The 22,812-nt window shown below is 33.1% G+C and overlaps 2 protein-coding genes and 1 long non-coding RNA gene across 10 annotated transcripts in view; 2 read left to right on the top strand and 1 right to left on the bottom strand.

Annotated features, from left to right (window-relative positions):
- LOC127843444 (uncharacterized) overlaps nt 1–986 on the top strand; it is a 4,283-nt gene extending 3,297 nt beyond the window's left edge. For 4 of the 5 annotated variants that reach the window (XR_008032213.1, XR_008032214.1, XR_008032215.1 and 1 more), the window contains 2 exons: nt 87–224; nt 742–986. This is a non-coding gene — a long non-coding RNA (uncharacterized LOC127843444). Of the gene's footprint in view, nt 1–86; nt 239–741 lie in introns of all 5 variants that reach the window. The other variant, XR_008032212.1, reaches the window with a different exon arrangement.
- Nucleotides 1–12,783, bottom strand: part of LOC127843239 (F-box only protein 47-like) — a 20,523-nt gene extending 7,740 nt beyond the window's left edge. The window contains exons 1-7 of one of the 4 annotated variants that reach the window (XM_052373111.1): nt 12,703–12,783; nt 7,109–7,283; nt 6,426–6,605; nt 4,400–4,476; nt 2,836–3,025; nt 1,204–1,374; nt 31–192 (exon numbers count right to left, since the gene is read on the bottom strand). In XM_052373111.1, coding sequence (XP_052229071.1) covers nt 31–192; nt 1,204–1,374; nt 2,836–3,025; nt 4,400–4,476; nt 6,426–6,605; nt 7,109–7,274 — 946 coding nt within the window. In that variant the 5' untranslated portion in view covers nt 7,275–7,283; nt 12,703–12,783. Of the gene's footprint in view, nt 1–30; nt 193–1,203; nt 1,375–2,835; nt 3,026–4,399; nt 4,477–6,425; nt 6,606–7,108; nt 7,284–10,607; nt 10,811–12,032; nt 12,180–12,470; nt 12,613–12,702 lie in introns of those variants that run through there. The other 3 variants (XM_052373116.1, XM_052373112.1, XM_052373105.1) reach the window with 3 other exon arrangements.
- On the top strand, nt 12,754–22,812 carry LOC127843417 (protein lin-7 homolog C-like). The gene is made up of 6 exons (XM_052373224.1): nt 12,754–12,870; nt 16,180–16,221; nt 17,116–17,264; nt 18,052–18,261; nt 19,622–19,676; nt 21,082–22,812. Exons 1-6 carry the CDS (start codon nt 12,834–12,836, stop codon nt 21,177–21,179), a joined length of 591 nt encoding a protein of 196 aa, XP_052229184.1. The 5' UTR covers nt 12,754–12,833; the 3' UTR covers nt 21,180–22,812.

Raw genomic sequence — 22,812 nt, 5'->3', positions numbered from 1 at the left:
GTTTTCATGAAACAATGTACTATCACATACTTGTCATTTCATCAATAATACTGACAACATCATCCTCTGACCACTCTTGTTTGTAGTGATGCAGTATTTGCAGAGCATTGGCCAAGCCCCCCATGTGTTGAGAAGACTGGACAGAATTCACAGCTGGAGTGTTTTCACTCAGCTCAAACCATAATATCTCATCTGAAACAACATCACAAATGCCACACACACTTGTAAGTGGACACTTGTAAGTGGCAATAATATAAACATGTTTCTCAAACAAAAATACCATCATGGGTTTAAATAACTTGTAGTTTTAATTCATGGGGCATAAATACATGATATTCTCTTTCTATTAATATTTGAAAAACAACTCGTGGAATTTCTATATCATTCAGCATGGTTTAGAAAATGTAATATACCATTACATATAAATTGCTAGCAAGTAAAGCTATTTATGTCATGTCAGAAGTATAAATATCAAAGGATGTAATACGTTAAAACATGTTTGCCCCCTTATTTGCAGCTAAGGTCAGACCTCAAAGACCTCGTGAAGAGGCCGGTAGGACCTGTAAATAAACTATGATTAAAAAAAAAAAATTGCAGCTAAGTGGTCAATATCTGTTGCAAGTTCTTTTAGAATCATATGCCCCTAGCTGTTACCTTGACTTTTTGTTCAACCTATTTATTTAAGCTTGATTGCATTTAAAGACTAAATCTTATTGAAATAATTTTTTATCCATTTCCTAGGAAGAACCCGAAGTATCTAATTTGAGGGATATCTAAAGAAGGCATGGACAGTGGAGATTAAATCCGTGACCTCAAAGTCACTAGGCAGATATCAAATCCACTACGCTGTGGCAACCGGTTAAAACCATACCTTTACTTGTGGACCTGCTTTTGACCAAAGTATTAAACATGCCAGTTTAGATCAAAGTGTGTATTTTGTGGGAAGTTTTGATTACTTGATCTCAAAATAAATAGGAGTTCTTCCATGTAACATGCTTATCAATTAAATATTTGTAGGTAAAGTTAATAAATCAAAGTATTTTCTAGACATTTAAGGGAAACAATATGCTCTACAAAGCAACCAACCAATAATCTGATTGACTGACGACGAGATGCAAAGCTATATACCCCATGCTTCTTCTAAGGGAGGAGGGGGCATAAAAAGCAATATGACCCACTTTCTTAAAAGGGCAGCATAATTACCTTCCAAAACTGGGCCGTAGATCAAGAAAATCAGTCTTGCTTGGTAAACAAGTGGCCAAGGCTTCAATATTCTAGTCATCCAAAATGCCTTGTCTTGAATGGAACTGCATGGGTCTAAGAAGACACGCCGGAAGAAACACCGTATCTCAAATTCAAGCCTCTGGTGACTACCTAAAAAACTAAGCTGGCTGAACATTGGCTTATATTCTGTTTTCAAATTATAAATACCTTGTACAGTTATTTATGACATAGAATGATGTCCTGGTTTGTTCTCAATACAATCCAACTGGTGTAACTTCAGTAATAAGAATACTGTATGTAATGGTTTCATGTAAAACAGTGTCTTACTACAATAGTTGTTGTCTGTGCCAGCTTAAAAAAAATGGTCCAGGAAAGCATCAAATTGGACAACATAGACTCTGAAGTTACTCAGGAAAATTTTAAGTTGATTATGAACATTTGACAGAGATATTAAGACTACAAAGATTATAACCTTGAAGTATGGAGAGGTGAAAGTTAACAACTCTTGCAGATTTAGAATGGCATTGACTTAAGAGCCATTTTGAGGGCTGTGATTGGATTTTTTTTAAAACAGATTTCAGGTATAAAATGGTGGTTCAAATACCTATTCACACCTTTCCAAGGCACATAAGCTGATCTATGCCTTTTATCAGTTTGAAAACGACAGCGATTGTCAACGACTCTAACTGCATCAAGGGTAGGAGGAAAAAGTTTCTAGAAATAGTTTCATTACCAATTAAACCCCAAACAAATAAGTTATGTTGGCTGTGATCCTGATGTATGCCTATCATAGGCAATTATTCCACATGATATTTTTTTAACAAAGAAAATGGAATCAAAAGAGGTTTATAAAAAAGCAAAACCCTTACAACTTTTAAATGGTAAAAATTATAAACTGGAAATACACAGTGCATTGTGTGGTCAATTTTGAAATAACAAGAGATATGTTTGTCAGAAACACAATGTCCCCTACTGTGCTTTGATATATTATATTTTTTATTATTCCCTTAAAAAAATATTACTTCCCTTGTGAAAATGATCTGTACCAGCCAAATGATGTATAGAAATTATCTCCCTTTAAAGCTTGCTAATTCCTTTGGATTTGTTTTTTTGACCTTGAAGGATGACCTTGACCCTTCATCACTCAAAATGTGCAGCTCCATAAGATACACTTGCATGCCAAATATCAAGTTGCTATCTTCAATATTGCAAAAGTTATGGCCAATGTTAACGTTTTCTGACGAACGGACAGACAGACAGACAGACGGACGGACGCACGGACTGATGAATATTTCAACTGCTATATGCCACCCTACCAGGGGCATAAAAATGTGTTAAATATTAAGATAGTTTCATACATACATTCATAGACAGTACAAAAATCTGCATGCAGATTTATTAGGGCAGAAGTCTGTGTGACAAGTTGTTAAGAGTGCAAACCACACAAATGTTGTAATGACTGAATGAATAATGAAGTCTCTATCACTACATCTATGTGTATCATATGGTTGATACATTATGTACAAAAAGACAATACAATACAGATTCTCCTTTACAAGACACAAAAAATCATGACCACATGAAAACTGGTAACTTAGGTGTCTGATTTACCTGATTTGGACATAAGAACAAGTTTGACATTTTTCATTAAACATGTATGGCTGCATATAGCCTCGTATGCTCTAACACATTCACAGTCGTCCCAGCCAGCTATCACAGTGTGCAGGAACTTGCCAAAGCAGGACATGGCCAGACACATGCTCAGGTCCTCACAATGCTCTGTGTAGTTGCAGCAGAGTAACTGAAGTAAGAGTAGGAATACTGAGGTTTAATAAATCTACAGTGCATAGAGGAAAACCATCTTAGTAACTTTTACATTTGAACCAAAAGGCAACAAGACTATTGCCAAGCAATAAAAGTTCCCTTCCGGTGAAACTCTACCATTTTCAGCAATATTTCTAGTCTATTTGTTGCCATAGCAACCAGAATTCTTGACGTAGGAACAAAATGAAATGACGTGCATAATCTCAATATTGCCATCTGTCCATGTTTCAAGTTGCATGAAAAAATATGAAGAACTTTTAAAGTTATCACAGGATCCAGAAAAGTGTGACTGACTGATTGACACACAGAGCGCAAACCATAAGTCCCCTCCAGTTTCACTGGTAGGGGACTAATAACTCCGTAAATACTAGTGGTGGCAGTATAAATCAAATAAACTTTTTTATAAATTTTTTATATCTCTCTGAATTTCATAAATCGGGACCAGAATTTCAGCTCTTCTACCTAAAGTTCCTGTCAGACATTAAGTACACAAAGATTCAAAGAATTACGTTTAATATCAATAGAGCTCTTGTTTGCTCCAAACAATAAGAACAGAACAGAAGAACTGTTTATTTACTTCCTCAAAAAAACATTAATCATTACTCAACAAAAGTTGTATCTGAATGCTAGTTTTTGGAGTTCTGACTCTTTTACGTAAAGTTAATTTTATTGAGTTCATAAACATCTCTATTTGAAATGTATGGTACATGTATATTGATGGCCGAATTAGGTGCTATGACGAGTTAACTAATAACAGTACTCATTTGACTAAATAAGTTAGCTATTATGTAAACAATGCTCAGGTGCGTTTTTATATGCAAGGTAACATGTAAGTGCGCTGAGATAATCATGTACCGATTATCAATTGGTCTGCCCACTTTCTATAGGCTTTAATGGTTTGTTGGACAATGTAAATACTATTTAGGCGAACACCTTCAACATGCAAATGTTTAAATAGCATGTCATTTCATTTACTGAATGTTCTTGCCATAGTAGGGCGTTGTAACCAATCTCATTAATTATTCATGTTTACAAAGTTTTGCTGGATTTAGAAGCCAATATTAATTACATGATCTCAGGTTATTTTGAAGAAAATTGTCACTACAGTAACACTCAAGCCAATTCCAAGAAGGGATTATCATCATAAAACAAGACTGAACAATAGCAATAATTCTGTATGGCTCATTATGCTCATAATGAATTGTAGTTCAGTGTAAATAATTTTACCAAGTTATAGAAAAGAAATCTCAATACATAACTGCTTACCAGTCTAATGACCAAAACCAAGGACAATTTTTATTGATAAATAGCTTCAATACTCAAAACTTATTTTTGTCATTTAATAAAATACCTTGGTAAGAACCTCATTGATGAACTTAAGGCGATCTTTTGTTGAGTACAAACAAGTTGAGCGCTTGATCAGCAGACCTAGATAAGAAAAAGCACAAATTTAATACAAATTATTACTTAGAGGATAATACACGGCTGAGCCAGGCCCAGCAGTGATAATTAGCCCGCGGGAACATAACAACCGAGGGCCATTTACGACCTGGGGCCGATTATCACTGCCCGGCCCGGCTCAGCCGTGTATTATCGTCTATAATATATGTCTTACTTTGTTTTGTTCATCTTTGTGTTGTTCTTTCTCTAAAATTTATTACAGAACCAACTTTCCATACTTTTATTTTCATTCAATTGATTACGCAATTTATGACGTATTTCTGTGACGTAATTTCTGTGACGAAAAACACCAGTTTTAACTATTCGGACGTGAAAGGTTTATATTAAATATTTTTAAAGCATCGAAAGAAAACAAAAACGTATTTCAGATTGTGCATTTGTCGTGCATAATTGGAAGCTTTGATATAATTCTTGTAATTGCTCCGTCAAGTCGATTTTATAATTCATGTTTTTGGTGACAGTGGTTAGCATTCGCTACAATCGTTTAAAAATGTGTGATTCAAAATAAATATAGATAAACAGATAGAATAACAGAAAACGGATTGCACATCGTTGTTATTTTATTATTATAAGCATTGTCATAGAGGTGTGTCTTTTACTTTTTAAATTTTGCTGTTTGGTGAATCCTGTTAAAGCTCAATAGTCATCAATCTAATGTGAAGCAGAGTTTCAGTTTCAATCGATATTTGTATTATCATAATTGCATGCTACCTGTTATTAAATAATCTAATTATGATTGATTATTTCGTTGATTTGTGGCTTTAAGACTGAATTTTTTCCAGTTGAACATCACGTGCACACATTCTGAGGGCCGATTATTTTATAATCGGCCCTAGGGCTGAATATTTATAATGACCCTGCAATGGTGATAATGGCATGAAAAATTGTACAAATTTGTTACTATATAAAAAAAAAGGTATGTATTATTTAATTTCAACTATAGTTTCTGAGCTTCACCCCCACCTAACATTTAGTTTCATAAATAGAAGAATTGTCTAGCTGTTATGCAATGGAATTCCTGAAAAAAAAATTAGTATTAAAGGTTATTGAAATAATTTGTTCAGTATTAAATAAATACTTTTTATCATTTTTACTTATAAAAACAGATTTAATTTTAACTTGACTGACTTGAGCCTGAATTTAAGAACAGTAATAGAGCAGAACAAGTAAATTGTTAAAACAGTTCCAACAATTGAATTCTTGGGAACAAAATTGATGCCTATTTTCTTGATTTCATCTAGAGCTTTGTCACAGGAGTGACCATGGGCCCATGATATGCATGGCATCATAGCATGCTTGATGATGGAAAAACAATTTTTGTTATTAAATTAATGTATGTCATGTCCTTGCCAAAGATCTTTCAACGTCATGCCCTTGCCAAAGATCTATTAATCTAATTAGAATTAATCTTAAGTTAAGAAATTCATGAGCCCAACCTCTCATGTTTCACCCGCAAAAGTGATAAGATGAAGGCAAGCAAATAATTCAAGATTTGAAATAAATTATGATTAGGGTCATTTATTTACAGGAAATCTGTTATAGCTTATGAAAAAAAGATATATTAAGTGACACATGACAATCAATTATTGTTTTTAATATCAACTTTTAAAAGATGCATCACAATATGATTTACAGTGGTTTTTTGAGGAAATCATGAAAACCATGTTTATTGGAAACAAGTGGGCCTACACACGCTGACGTCAAGCATGATAATGCCTGACAACAGTCAAGGCCTCGATAACATGAGATCTTCCACAGTCTTGCATTTCCAATCTTGATTATTGAAAGAAAATTGTCCAGGCTCATTCTGCAAACATTTCAAGATTTGCTTTTAATTTGATTGTTAAATACTCAAAGTTAGGGCATAACCTGGGCAGTTTAATTAGGGGCATTTATGAGAAATACAAAGGACTTACCTAATCTCCCAAACAACTGGATGTAGTCAGTATGTTTAATGGCTGGCATTGGTAGGTATTTACTCTGTATATGAATCCTATCAACAATATCTTTCTTCAATATTGGGTGGATGGTCAAGAACCCTTCAACCAGATTTCTAAATACTTTAGATGTTATTGTTAGGTTGCTTAAATCTTCAACTGTGAATAAATAGAGAAGAGTAGAACAAAATTAAAATAATCAAGCAATATATGTAATAATCCTGATCAGAATGCCATTCTTGATTCTAAAATACCATGTATCTATATAAATTAGACTACAGGTAAAAATAACAAATCTTGCGACACAAATGTCTGCTATAAACATTTATTCACACCTTTTCTGTAAATAATATTTTTTTAGAAAAGAGATCTTGGAAAACATTTATACTCCCTAAAAACTATTTGTGTCATGATTAATTGATTTATCAATCACTGTTGTCCCTGATTTAAGAACTAAAAACAAATATAAATAGACAAGTGGACTACCCAACAAACAAAATATTGCTCTCAACTTCATTTCCATCAGGTGGGTTCAGTCTTTCAGATGAGATAATAATTTAAGTAAATTGTTAAAAATAAGACAATGAGGAAAATCAACCAAGAACACAAAAGGAAAACACAGAGCACTTTGTGCCCTGCTGAGCTAAAATCAAACAGATTACCTGATAAATATTTCAGAAACATTAATTTCAGCTCCACTGGAAACATATCAAAAAAGCCCAATGGTGAGGACTGAACAGATTTTTCTTTTACTGCTTCTTTTTCTTTAAACTCCAGTCTTGTTGACCTTCTTGGTTTTTTGCATGGCATGTAGTGAGTGATGTTCATTTTAATAACCTGAAACAAAGCAGAAAAAGCCAATGTCCAATTTGTAAAAATGTGTAGCAAAATGCAGCAACAGCGTGCCACCGATTGTAGACTGTCAACCAGTAAGCTGTAGCGTGTTTTGATAAAGTTTAAGAAATTTATCCAATGACATAATTTTATTTTAATCACTGTTTCCAAAGCATGAGCACATGGCATTATTATTCAAGTCATGGCAATAACCCACTAGCCTTAAGCTAGTCGTTTAGATGTAGGGCTTTTAGAAATGTTTAGGATGAGTTTCTTTAGATGGAGCTTTGACCTTGACCTTGGACCTAGGGTAATGGATCTTTCTCATAACATTCCTTAAATGTTATGCGTTTTAATTTGGCTTAGGTACTTGATATTCATACATGCTGGACAAAAGTATGCTAAAAAAAGTATTATGGACTGACTTCCTAAATTTGACCTTGTCTTGAATTTCGACTTTGACATTGTACCTGGTTTAATGCTGAAAAACATAGTATCATGCTCCTCAATTCCATTAAGGTTTTTGATAATACATCCATGCTGGACAAAGTTATGCTCTCAGTGCATTCGTTTTCTGATGGAATGGTTTTAGGTTCCATCCAGGTGGGAACTTCATATGTGTGATACCAAATTAATAGATAGTCTTTTTGGAAAAAGATGCAGGCATTTATTTTGTTCTTACATTAAACTTCAAACAAGAAATATCTTTTTAAAAATATATTTGGCAATAAGGTAGTCATCAAGACAGCCCTGTTGACCCGTACATTGTTGTTTATGCATTACTTGTAACCCTAGCAGTTCACACGGTGTCAACAACTCTTACCTAAACATATGTATAGAGCACTAATGTACTTTTTCCGGGTAGCTGTTTTACTCAGCTTTTCATCTTAATGACTTTCACATAACGCCAGCAGACACGCATGAATATTTTCAAATATTTCATAGGCTGATTCAAGTAAAACCTCTGAACTTTGGCTACATCACTGTGTCTGTGCTCTGACAGCACAAAGGATGTAGCACTGTTCGGTTTAAGGAATTCCGGACTCCTCTCTGAATGTTCAAACGACACAAATTGTGGCCCAGTTACAATTACATGTTAAAATCTATCTCACAGAATTTCAGTTTTGCTTTCAAGATGATAAAACAAACATTACCAACATAGTATAGTGTCACGATAAGAGGAAAATCGTTATATTATCCAACCACAATGTTTGACGTACTCGGTCAGCACGTCTGGAAATCTTGCTGAACGTCTGGATAGGCTGCCCTAATTTACAAGTTTGCTATTTTGAATTCAATTTTGTATCAAAGCATTGTGCTAAAATGTGCCATTTACATACATATTGAGTGATTTTATAGCAAACCGCATCAACTCTGACCTGACTGAGCAAATGCACATGTTGGGTTTAAGAAACACTGGACTAAACGCATAAGACCCATTTTCGCATGAAGCGGCTATGAAAGTGTGATTTAAATGTGTCAAAAGAAAACTGCATTTAAATCAAATATTAACAAAAGATATATTTCGATAGTGAAGAAATATACTCATAATTAGGCATGTGAAGACACATATGATGTGCACTCCCATAGTATATTTTTATCTACTTACACTAATGTGTGGTTTGACACTGACAACACACATTTCATGCGGTGAATATGCAACTTACAAGTGAAAAAAAACAACACAATAAATAGTTAAGATTTTGTTTTCATTTTATTTATTTATTTAGATAAGTAAATTGCAAACTTTATTTCAAAGTCAATGTCAACGTTTACGCCGACTATATCTTTAAAAGATATTTCTTGTTCTATTAAGTCGTTTTCGGTTTAAGCGATTATGAAGCATTTTTGAGGTTGTCTATAGTATACCTGTAGTAATTGATGAACTCATGTCCAACGTTTTATAATTTGAGAACTGTGAATATAAACAAGCTTAACCTTCTACTATTGCGTTGTAAGCACCCGTAAATACAAAAGATCGCCGCTATCTGTTGAGAACAAAAGAATGTTTTCCAGAAATCCCAGCTGTAGAAGCATTCACAAGGTTACGAAACAGATCATTCTTGTTATATTTAATTGTTTGTTATATTTGGTTTTAGCGATTATGAAGCATTTTTGTTGTTGTCTATCGTATCCCTGAAGTTATTGTTGGACTCATGTTCAACGTTTTATAAATTGCGAATATAAACAAGCTTAACCTTATACTATTGCATTGTTTTCCTGAATCTATTAATAGCCTCAGATTAACAAGTGTAACCTTATACTATTGCGTTGTTATCACCTGTGCTCTCCGATGTTTATCGGCAGCCGCATCACTTATTAGCCTAAGATTATGAATGAGTTGAGCAAAAAAACTACGTCATGAAGACGCAGCAGAAAGTGGACTATTTTAATCATTCATAAACAATCTTAATCATTCATTAACAATCTTTTCCGCGACACGTATAATACAATCATTGTTTGTTGATTCTTTTCTATATAAGCTCCGTTCGAAACTAAGACAAACCGACTTGAAATTTTGAATAATAACATTAGCTGTTCGCTACGCGAACAACTAACAATGATGAATAAATGATTTTCCTCTTATCATGACACTATTCTTTTTTGGTACTTTTTTCTCACAATGAATTTATTTCCCTAAAATTCATGTTATTTAATATCTTTATGCAATAATGAGGTATCAACATAAGATGTTAATAGATAGTGAATTCAGTCTTCCCTTATAGATTTATTGAACAAGAACTGATTCTGAAATTCTGCCAGATGGAATTTAATGCATTACTGTGTAACAGGGTCAACATTTGTGTTGTTGTGCCATATGAACATGCAAAGATAAGTCCGGATTTATGTACAATGAACAGTGTTACATCCTTTACACTCTACACTGGGACATATGTTTCAAATCAGCAAATTAAAAATTTGGATGTATTCATTTGGATGTATTCATTTGGGTCAAGTGGCAGGAAATTTCCACAACATTGTATAGGCTGTTGAGAGAGGTCATTTAAGGCAAAAGATGGGTTAAACAACTAAGCCGGAAAAAAAAAGTTTTTTGTGTTTAGAAAATACATGTGGAGACTTTTCTAACGCAACATGTATTCAAATCAATATACAACATGGAATTCGCTTAATTTTTGACAGATTTTATTGAAATTTGGACCCAGAATATTAAAACACATACATAACACTTTTTGTAATTTTACTTGGAATTGATCAACACCAAACTTTAAAACTGAACTAATTAAAAACATCACTACAAAAGTTAAATTCTCCAAATTGTACAACGTTAAATCATAACAAGGTGAAAAATAGAACGCATCAACATACAGGTCTAAATGGCTGACCGGCCTGCAACATGCCAAATGAGTGGTTAGCTTCTGAGTGTTCATACCAGGTAGGGTTTTATATAGCACTGTCAGCCCATGTGTCCGGAATCTGTTTGCCGGAGTTTTTCCCTATATATGCTTTCAAATATTTGCCTGATTTTTGGCATATGAGTCTACCTGCATAACTTACAGGTCAAGTTCAAGTTTAGATCCGGTCCATTTGACTTTTGATAAGTTACCTGCCTGTGACTTCTCTAGAATAACAGTTTTCTGAACTTTTGTTCTGTAACACTTGCAGATATTTGCCTGATTTTTTGTGTGTAAGTCTACTAATCAATTAAGTACGAGTTCATTCTGGTCCATTGATTTTTAACAAAAATTACAGGCCTTGGACTGATGCATTTCCTTTGAGGTTACACTTTTTTTACAATGTTTTTCCTAAGTGCTTTTAGATACTGACCCGATTTTTTGTATTTGAGTCTTACTACATGACTTACAGATCAAGACCGAGTTGTGATCTGGTCCATTGACTTTATACAAAGTTACAGGCCTTGTAATTGACAATTGTCTCAAAAATATCACTTTTACTTTGAGAAAACCATTGCACACTTCATGCTTAATATTTTATGTAATGTAAAGTGTTTTAACAAATTTTTGTTTAATTAATTACCTAAAACTGTATATGTTGTGTTGCTTTCTCTAATGAAGATAATTAAATTCATTATCCGAAACTCACTTTCAAATTTTATTGTTAACGCGACATTATCAAATTCTAGCTTCAAATAAACACTGCACGTGTATTAAGTAATCATCCTTTAGAATCAAATTAAAGAAAGAAAAAGTTACCCTCAACTGGGCTCAAACCACTGACCCCTGGAGTAAAAGTCTATTGCTAAGGCCACTTTGCCATCCCTGCTCATACAATCAGTGATGTATTTCACTCATTATATAAGCAATCCTCTAAGTATCACAAAATATAAGAACAACAATAGAACTCTACAAATTATTCAATCGTTTCACATTGCAACACTTAATAACTTTTATGTTTTCAAATCGTCAAAAGATGCAAATAATGGATATTTTTTAGCATGGTAACTTTTCAGTATTACTGTTTCCTCACCAATATTATAACTACAACTAAAATTTGCGAAACTGATACAAATTTTGTTAATTTTTTAAATTTACCAAAACATGAAAAGGCCCCTTTAAACATTTCGTTTTAATGTTAACTAAATTATATCAAAAATGATTTTGAATAGACATTTCATCAAAATTAATTTGAAATTGAACATGCTGTTTCTATATCTCTACAGTGTTTTAGATGATTAATTATTGAAGCAGTTATTGTACTGTAAACAGTACTGAGTAAACAGAGTCTTGATTAAGTGTTGGATGTTGTGAAAACACGCTTAGCAGGTATACTGACCTATTGTGTAGACTTCAATATTTTGACAGAGGGGATTTTCATATGCGTATGAAACTCTTCGCCGATTTTTTCTGCCAATTGCATTTTTTTTTGCTTACTGGGAATTATTTCAATTTGAAAGTGGTTCAAATGGTCTCATTGGGAATGGTGCCGTTGGCGTTTTACGGTACCATCTTTATCGAGGAAAAACACAAGACAGGGACAGTATACATAAATAATCCAATAAGTGAATTGATAAATTGCCAGATGAACCATTATAAACTGTATTAAACATTATCAACAAAAAAACATTTAACTTTTGAAGTTGACGGATACAAATATAAACATATGATGCTCATTTAGAATTATTGAGCAAGTTTATAATTTAACTACATGCAATAATACAAAACAATTTATGTGGAACTCTTATGCATGCAACTAATTCAAAATATTTGTTACTCATGTTTCTTCTTTAAAGTGTCATTGTGCCAATGTATGAGGAAGTCGCTTTCATTTCAACCAAAATTGGCAACACATGATAGCAGTTGCAAGTGCTTTCAGTTGCAATTGCTTAATTTTGAAATGGCTGAATATTGATAACATGCAGAGGTTTTCAAATATCACTGCCTTTGGCATTGAAGGAGAACTCTCACGATTATTTATAAATATTTCTGGTAAATTAAATACATGCCTTAAGATGACTCTCTGACCCCAGATAAGCAGACGACACATCAGAAAATGAATTTAACCCAAAGATTTTGGTAGTGTAATGTATCCCATAATATAAGGGAGAAAACTCTTACCCGGAAGTCAAGTTGCAAAATGGCGTCGGTGTCAGAACCCCTACATTTGGATAAAGGTTAATATCTTTTTTCGACCAGCCATATCTCTATTTTGTGTAAGAGTCACACGGTGAAGATTCTTATGACACTCTTATGCCTAACTGAGCATTTTGTACCCTTTCATTAAGTTTTTGATACGTAAGTATCAGTGCTCCAACCAGTAATCAAAAGTGCAGGATGCTTTTTTGGAGTGTTTTTATTCTCTTTCACCATTTTGGGAATGGGGCCGGGTCCCTTTGGATTGAGATAAATTGCGTGGTCTTGGGCTAGACTCGGGGAAATAAGTGTTGCCGAATTTTTGCAAACCAAGACTTACAGATTGAGAATTTGAATAAGTTAACTTAGTTTTAACTCGGGCAGTGACGGTCTGTCTAAAATGCGTATTTGACTCATATCCACAGATATGACTGAAAATTGAAGATAAGAAGACATTCACTATTCAAATCCTGCAAAATATTCTGTTCTTGTCAGAAGATATGAATTTATATAATAATCGTACAAATATCGGTTTTTAGATTCAATTTCGGTATGGATTTCACTTTCAGAATTGGTGACTGGTCGTTCATATTCTCGGATATGAATTGGGAGTTCCTGTAGCTAAGATGCCAATGAAAAACAATTTAAAATTCATTTGACTTTAACATTACACATGCACAGATTGTATTTTTGTTCATAGAACGATTTGCATATCAAAAAATAAAGGAAAACGCATTTAAAAAAACGTTATCTGTTCATATCTGCACTTTTCAGTCATATCCGGGGATAGGACTCCTATACACACTTTAGTCGTACCCGGCAGTGAGATTAGCTAAATGTTTATATTTATTTATAAAACATAACAATATTTATTTGAACTTTCAATTGGGATTTTTCAGTTCCCATTTGAAAAAAGTATATACTTGGGAATGGGACATGTCCCAAATTTGAACGAAAAAGCACTGCTTTGTCAGAACCATTTAGTCTTATTAAACATGGCCTGTGTTATATATTATATTATATATAAAGTAGCAGGAGACTTAGCAATAAAACGTGCCTATTTGCACCATGTCAACTGATTTTTTGGGAAAAAGTAGCCAGCATCCAGATTGAATGTAACCTTGAAATCCGGAGAACACTGTTAGTGCTTTTCACAGGAATTTTTAGACGCCCTGGGGCGCTTGGTTTGGGGGTAGGGAGAGTAGCCCCTCTGTTTGTTATTTTATTTTTTTACATTTATGACGTTATTTGGTTGGTATATATAACTCCTCATGGAAAAAGCTATTAAGTCATGGGTAAAGGCGTCCATTAAATTGTAAAAACACTTTCACTCACGCATGGATAGGCATTTCCCAAACTCAATGCATCCTATTCAGCCCACTCTATCATTATCAATGACTGCATACTTACTTCTTTTGAATTTCCCATCGCTTTTCATTACCCGATAATCCCGTTTATTCCATTTTTAGAAGCAAATTCAGGTTAAAATTGAGTTTAAAAGTGCTCCAGAACTTCATAAGCACAAACTTTTGTCTTCTATTTCCTGAGTAACAAATTAATTTAATTATGGTAAATGTGACTATTGAAATATTTGATCAAATAACGTCCAATCTTGACTGGGGGCTAACCTGGGGCTTCCAACTGAACACGCGTATATCGCCTTTTTTGCTGTTCACGTACATGTATTTATACAATTAATAACCCACACTTTTCACATGACGTTCTACATATCTGCATAGTTTTCATGCGCTTCTTATGAACAGTAGAATTACACGAAGCACTGTTTATATAAAGCTAGAATTTGTTTATGTTGCGTTAACATTAAAATTTGGAAGCATGTTTTTGACTACAAATTTAATTATGCTTATTTTAGAACTCAACAAAGCATTTTAGTTGTGTTTTATGAACTCATCTTTAATTTGCAAAATGCTTCATGAGTTGAATAGATGATATAATGCGTGCAGTGCACAATTCACAATTTTCACATGGATTATTAATGGTTGCCATCATCAGTCTTTTACATCATCAGTCTTGCAGTGATTTTATCTTTGAGGCGTAAACACTGATGGATGTGGTACAATTTAGGTGACAAAGACAACAAACTTTCATAAAACCAACCACTTATGGCATAATTTTACTGCAGATATCGAATGCGTACGAGTGCTGTCGCTAATGCAATGCATATGCTCTCATTGGCCAATATTGATTATCCAATACATTGATGCTCTGCTTATAGGCAGGCTTGAGTTGGGTCTAGAGATACATGCAATTTACAGAGGATTGTAAATCATCTTTCAAAATATTTGGAACAGTCAATATTGCTTTGATCTTAGCAATGTTTAGTTGCTGTTACTGAATTAACGCACTAATCTGCAAATTTCAAAGCCAAGTGGACTCTTTATTTCACAATTCAAGCGTCCCAATGAAGACCCTTGTTTGGTCTGTGGAAAGCATTGCTTGACAATTTGTCCATTTTAAGCTTAGCTGTTTTCGAAGAAAACTCGGGGTTTTGTCATAGCCAGCTTGTCAGCCGTCCGCGTTGTGCTAAAACCTTAACATTGGCTCTAAAATCAAAGTGCTTCTACCTACAATTTTGAAACTTCATATGTAGCTGCACCTTAATGAGTTCTACACGTCACACCCATTTTTGGGTCACTAGGTCAAAGGTCAAGGTAACTGTGACTTCTAATATAGAAAAAAAATCTTCTGACAAGCTTTCATTTATTCATAACTGCACCCGCAGCCGAGCGTTGGCTACTGCTTTGCGCTGCTCTTGTTTTGTGACATTTTCAAGTAAGAAAAGAGCACTGTACATTAAGTGGGGTAAATAACACTTATGAAGTATAATGTTATTGTAATTTTGTAATTTCAAAGTAATCAATAACAAAAAAATAATATATTTACTAGCTTTATAATAAGTCTGGCAGAAATCATGTTCAGTTTATCAGTAAAATTTTATGTCTCTTGAAATTTGTTTTCTGCACATCCCACCTCTTTAGGATTTAAGAGAGATCAATATAAGCTCCTGTATAATCACCAGAGCTTTACAATGACTGTAAGAAATGCTATGAGATTGCTTCAATTTCATTTGTAAAATAAAAGGGTGTTCTGAAAATTATCAAATATATAAAGTGATTGTAACTTTGCCAATAAGGTGTTTTGTTGTTTTTAATAAAAAAATAAATTATATCTATATGAACACATACAGAGATAGCTGTTTATAGTAGAGTTCCTAAAACTTAAATAGAGCGAATTTTATTAATTCATTTAAAAATTATTTAATTAACTCATCATTTTTACTCTATTGTATTCAGAAGCAATTACACAATACTTGTATGTTTTTCTTTCAGATATAAAGAGAGCCATTGAACTATTGGAGGTCCTTCAGAAAAGTAAGTAGTAATAAGTTTAATTTTAAAAACTGTTCATAAATTTTATTTAAAATTTATTAAACAAAACTTTTTCAGACACTGGGTTACAAAATTCTATCAGACACTGGGTTACAATACTATCAGACACTGGGAAACCCATAAGACATCCAGACAGATCAGACCAATTTAGTATACGTACTATTTACTGCAACAAACATTTGAATAATTAACACAATGTTGGAAATAATCCATCTATGTATATTGAGTTGCAACAAGATTTTGATAACTTTTTTTAATTATACATAAATATATTTATGATAAACAATTTTGGAATTAAATGTACGTCTGTGGGCCTGATTTGTAACCACTGCACATCTATGCGCTGCGTCAGTCTTTTAAGTTACTAAACATATGAATCTGAAATTGTTCACATCGTTATACATTATATGTGAGATGCTACATATGTTAATGCTGTAAGTACATGTATTAGTATTGTTTGTCATAGATTTTACTTATTTTCTAACTTTAAATTATGTAAAGAATATGCTAACATTCTTGTAATAATAATAATAATAACAACAATAAAAACAATAATAAATAAGTGCAGTGTATTTAAGATTATAAAAAATACATTGAAAACAAGTAAATAAAAAAGTACAGCAATACATTAGTAAAAATACAAAAGCGAATAATAAAAGGATACTGTATCATACATTAAGCATTGACTCTCAGATGCACATTGTATCCGACATTTGGGTTATTCAATTTTAACTTTAAAATATTTGAGTGACTCCATGAGTTTTGGACTCTTGACATTCAAAGACTAAGAAAAGCACTGAGGCACTGAATAAAAAAAAGAGATGACAATGGTTGAGTCTACACCAGTGACACATATGATTCATTCTTTTTTTCTAGATAGCAGTGTAAACCCTCAGAAATTGGTTGCTCTCCAGAGAGTTTTGCAGAGTGATTTTCTCAATGCTGTCCGTGAGGTGTATGAAAGTGTGTACGACACGGTTGATATTAGCGGGAATCCTGAAGTGAGGGCCAATGCAACAGCAAAGGTAAACAAGATTTAACTATGCTATTCACCTAACATTTAAAGTTCTTCTACTCACCAGTTGTAAGCCTAAAATATAAATAATGATATCGGGGCCTTTTCCCCATCTTTGTGGAACGGCCTTGGCCCCTGTATTTTGTGAAAAATATAGTTGTAATATTTTACAACTTTAAGTTGTGAACTTCTCACATTTGTGAAAACGGCCATTCTCTAAGATGGAAAAAAGCTGTATATATCAGGTAATTAAGCCATTTAATGATTGTGCATTTAATTAAATGAAAATAAAACACACTATTGTGTGAAATGGGAATAAAACTGCCATATCAATCATGGAATAAACCATGTTTATTTGTCAATGCATTATGTGCAGTTTTACCTATTGTATTTATTAATGTTGAACAATTATAAGTAAAAAAGATACTCACATATATAGGTTGCACCAACTAAATTGACTTTACTTCAAACCTGGATCTCTAATAGGATTTTTTTAATCATTAAACATGAAACTGTGTTCAGGAGTTCATGGCATAGTTTTAAAAAAACTTTCAGAATGATAAAGCATACTACATGTTTTAAAAAATCCCCAAAATGAGGTGCAAGTTTGATGTCTTATTTGAATTCACTTAATACAGCTTTCAAAGTGTACTTTATGAACATACAATTTATTTTAGTAAAAAAGTAGACTTATTTGAATTCATCAATTGCTCAAAATCACCTTAAGGTTACATACATTAAAATCTACATGCCCCATACATATCAGTGTATTTCTATAGAAGACGTGTGTTTTGCAGGCCACTGTTGCAGCTTTTGCTGCTAGCGAGGGACATGCACATCCCCGTGTGGTCGAGCTGCCAAAGACAGAGGAAGGTCTGGGCTTCAACGTGATGGGAGGCAAGGAGCAGAACTCGCCAATTTACATCTCTCGCATCATCCCTGGTGGTGTGGCAGACAGAGTTGGAGGTCTCAAACGTGGTGACCAGCTTATTTCAGTGAATGGAGTGGTAGGTTACTTTATCATGTCTGTAGGAAAGAATGCAGCATGTCTCATGGTGAGCTATTGTGATCACCTCAAGTCTGGTGTTAAGATGTTAAGTCATTAACTTAAAGCTTGTTACCACTCTTAGGCTATATTATTTATCCAATCAGGACATTTTTAGACCATTTTACAATTTAAATTTTGTGCATAAAAAACAAGGTCACAAAGTCAAATCTTAGAAAAACCTTGCTACCACTCTAGAGGCCACATTTATGACCCAAGCTGGATGAAACTTGGTCAGAATGAATGGTTATCTTGTCGATATATATGCTAAGTTCAAATCTAGATCTGCTTTGTCCAAAAACAAGATCACAAGGTCAATTCTTAGACAGATAAGTCAAGACCTTGTAATCACTCTAGAGACCAAATTAACTACTCAATGTTAATACAGTTTGGTCAGAATATTAATATTTAACATTTTTAGGCTTATTTCCAAGCTTGTTCATGTGTGCCCAAAAACTAGTTCACTAGGTCAAATTTTAGAAAACTTTGTGACAATTTTAGAAAAATACTTTTTTGACTTAATCTTGATTAACATTTTAATCAGAGTCCATTGCAGTTCAAAGTTCATGAATTTAAGAAAACTTAGTTTCCACTTTAGTGGTCACATTTAATAATATTTAGTATGAGTTGGAACCTGGATCAAGTGCATCTAGAAAAAAGGTCACCAGGTAAAAGCTTTTACAAAATTCTTACCTCTCTGTGGACTACATTTATTACTCAAGCTTGAAGAAGCTTGACTTGAATTTTTACAATATCTAGGTCAATATCGTGATGTCAAGTCCTTGAAAAGCTTGTGACCACTATTGCAGCCATATTTATGACTAAGTCTGGCTGATTCTTGGTCAGAATCTTGATCTGGACAATATGAAGGCCAAGTTTTGATCTGGGTCAATTGGGGGAGGGGGAAGGAACAAGTTCACCAGGTCAGGTCAGTTAAAATGGGGACATACTGGTAACTCAGTTGGGAGCTGTTAGACCATGATGGTCATCTTGTTGTAAGGTGTAATAAATTCACTTAAAGAAAATATATATTGTTAAAGAATGAAAATAAGACAGTTTAATAACACAGCTCATCATGCACTTTATTTTAAACCACTTTATACATGTGCATAATTATTTACATGCCCCTTTTATTTGAACTATTGTTGAAAGTGTCTGGTGTCCAGGACAATTATAGATTTTCATGTACTTCTGGTGTATTGTTGATGGTCGGATTCAGTTATTCCCTGACTCACTTGTTTTTATTTTGTGTTATAATTGTTTTTAACATCAATAAGTGACTTTCTATTTTAAATAGCATGCTCTGTCTTCCTCATTTTCAGAGTGTGGAAGGTGAACATCATGAAAAGGCAGTAGAGCTTCTTAAGCAAGCACATGGTACGTCTCGGCTGTAAAATGGGAATTCTTTTTCAGAAGTGTTATCATTTACCATCTTCAGTTTACTTAATTTATGTATATGCTATACTTGTAATTGTTAGTACTTTCAAACCTGTGTTAAGCAGCCAAACACAAGAAATGACAAAAGTTGCCACCTATTGCAGGTGACTGATAAATTAAGGGATTGTATATTCTTCCAATTTGTGGGGATATATCTAAGGTCCACACATTTATGAAAAACTCAGTTAATATTATAAGTATTAAGTAATCATTCAAAGAAACAACAAAACAATTATCTTAATTATAAAATACATACGATTTACTTATTTAATTACACTTGAATGAAATTTATAGAGTGAAGTTGTATTACTTACATTATTAGCTTAGTTGAACTAAGACTAATGTCACAAGATTAGCAAATTACATAGTTTTAAGTCCCTTAAGAGGGAATATAGTTTCCATGCTGTCTGTCACTCTGTCAGTCATTCTGCTTTTATTGGTTTCCGCTCCCTATTTCAAGCAGTTTTCAATTGATCGTAACCAAACTTCCTGCGCTCCCTATTTCAAACAGTTTTCAAATGATCGTAACCAAACTTCCTGGATACAATTATAGTTATGAAATGGAGGCACCACTCAATACCAATCCTTATAATAAAAAATAAGATTAATTATGATAATAAGCTTGAAAATATCGTATTTTTAAAAGACTTTGTCAGTTTGAAAACAATGAAACAAACATGACAATTGTTAATTGTCCATTTTGGTCTATGGTCGTACATTTTATCAGAAACTTATTTATTTTCATTTTTAATTAGACACCGGTGCATTCTGGTAAGATACAAAATTTTGCTTGGCTAGTCTTGGAACAGTCAAATGCATAAGTAAAAAAGATGATTTACATTTTGTTCAATACTTATTGGAAATCAAGCAGTATTATTAAAAAAAGAACTGACTCACTTGGAATATCAATAACAAAACTTGAACAAACCATTTGAGCAAATTAAAAAAAAATACATTTAAAGCTTGAATAGTTAAACAACATATAGAGACCTAATATACAGACTTTAATAGGGTTGCATGAAATAAATTAGCAAAATGGATTCTAATAAATATATTAAGAATGAATTGAGCTACATGTCATGAAAAGACAAATGTTTACATTTTACCATAATTTAATTTGTACTTGTAGATGAGGTAAATGAAATTTATTACCGTACATATTTATTTTCTGCTCAATAACTCAATTATTAAAATTTTAAATATAAAAATATTCTTCTATCCAGACTTTGAATGGGATTGCATATAGGGTGGGTAGGGTGAAGGTCACAACAAGAAATTGTGGTCTAAACATTAGCAGACCAAACATGTTATAGTTTGTTGACTTGCATGCTTTTTACGTCTGCAGGCAAGGTGCGACTGGTTGTACGCTACACGCCCCAGGTACTGGACGAGCTTGAGGCCAGATTTGACAAGACCCGCACCTCCAAACGACGCACGCCTTAAGGACACGAAACACTCCTTTGCCATTGTGGCAAGTTGATATATCACCATAAAACATTTATACAGCACCTGAACTTATCCATTGTAAAATGGCCTACAGTGTGCGGTAGCTTAAACATGTTGTATTTTTGTCATAAACATATAATCTCAGTAAATAAAAAAAGAATTTTGATTAAATTTTTATTTTCATATCGCTTTTATTCTGTTTATGTATTTATAGTATTGGCTTCTTAATATACAATTAACATGCATGGTAAGACTTATCAGTTCCAATGCAGCTAATTATAAATTGTTTATTAAAATTCCTTTTAGGTTAATGTTGTGAATTATTTTATCACTGTGGCCGCAGTAACCAAAATTTGACACAAACTTCAACTTTAATTGTATTTTTGTGTGACCCACTATTTTGAAACGCAGCATTAAGTCGAGTTACAATATCTCTATGATATATTATAATTGAAGAAAACCAGAGACAAAGCGATAATTAAAAAGTATTTACTGTCAGTAGCAAAAGCATTATCAGCTTTACTAAGGTATTCCAGAAATTCTATTTTAGTCTTTTGACGGTTGATTGTGAACCTGGATCAGCTTGAAATTGATTGTTCATTGGCTACCCTTTCTCTGTTTGAACAATCACATCACATCTGTTGGTTTGTAAAACAGAGTTGTTGCATTAAATATCATTGTGTTAGTTACCAACTTCCAAAATGTATTAGCATGTTTTTGTTGTTAAATAGCATCTGATTCTCATTATCATTTTGTACCACATTTTATGCAACGTTTCAAAGAAATCTGTTGGTTAATCGGCAAAAGATTTGCTAGAAACACAATTCAAAATAAGGTATTATATAAAATGACTACTTATATGTATGCATGGATGTGATGTGTCAAATTTGTTTCCTGCATTTATTATGTTACATGTATCTACTGTAGTGTATATTTAACATTCCCATTTTAAAAAGAATTGTGGTAATATCAATTTCTGGTTGTGGTATCTTATTATTGCAACATTTGTTTTAATATCTTGTAGTTTACATGTAGAATTTTGAATGGACAGGTTTCACATTCCCAATTTAAGAGATTATCAAGGTGTAATAACATTCTGCCAAGTCCAAAACAAGGCTAGAGATGTACATTTGTAACTGTTCTTCATGTATAGTGGTAACTATTATCTGCATGTATGAAGTGGTCATTCAACGTTTATTACCAATAAATAATTAATTGAATTTACTTCCATATAAGAAAAATTAACTAATACTTTGAACATTACGATATAGTCATTAAATTATTAAAGGGCTTCCACATCCGTAACCTCATTCTCAAATTGCTTACCTAGGGGAAGAGGGGGGGGGGGGACTTTTACTGAATGCAATATTGGGAATGTGAAAAGTTTTTTGTAATATAAATGTTTGTTAATAAAAATACAAACTAGTTTGTGTTTAATTGTTTGATAACATTTGAAAAAGATTATATGTTCTGACTTTTTGCTCAGTATAACTCTGGTATCAAGAAATAGTATGTGACTAAAGACTACATAACCATCCCTGCTTTGAATACCTTTAAGACATCTTAAAATGTATTTAATAATATATGTCTTGATGACCTTGATCAAATTAATACTTATCCACAAAATGCG

Source organism: Dreissena polymorpha, chromosome 1 (assembly GCF_020536995.1).
Source record: "Dreissena polymorpha isolate Duluth1 chromosome 1, UMN_Dpol_1.0, whole genome shotgun sequence".
NCBI lineage: Eukaryota > Metazoa > Mollusca > Bivalvia > Myida > Dreissenidae > Dreissena > Dreissena polymorpha.
The sequence above is the reverse complement of the archived record's forward strand: the minus strand, read 5'-3'. Positions and strand labels throughout refer to the sequence as shown.

Bases quoted from the DNA above. Each gene is read 5' to 3' on its own strand.
- LOC127843417 (XM_052373224.1), top strand. From the start codon at position 12,834: ATGGCGTCGGTGTCAGAACCCCTACATTTGGATAAAG. The intron at 16,222-17,115 runs GTAAGTAGTAAT...CTTTTTTTCTAG, and splicing joins ATTGGAGGTCCTTCAGAAAA to ATAGCAGTGTAAACCCTCAG. The intron at 19,677-21,081 runs GTACGTCTCGGC...TTACGTCTGCAG, and splicing joins GCTTCTTAAGCAAGCACATG to GCAAGGTGCGACTGGTTGTA.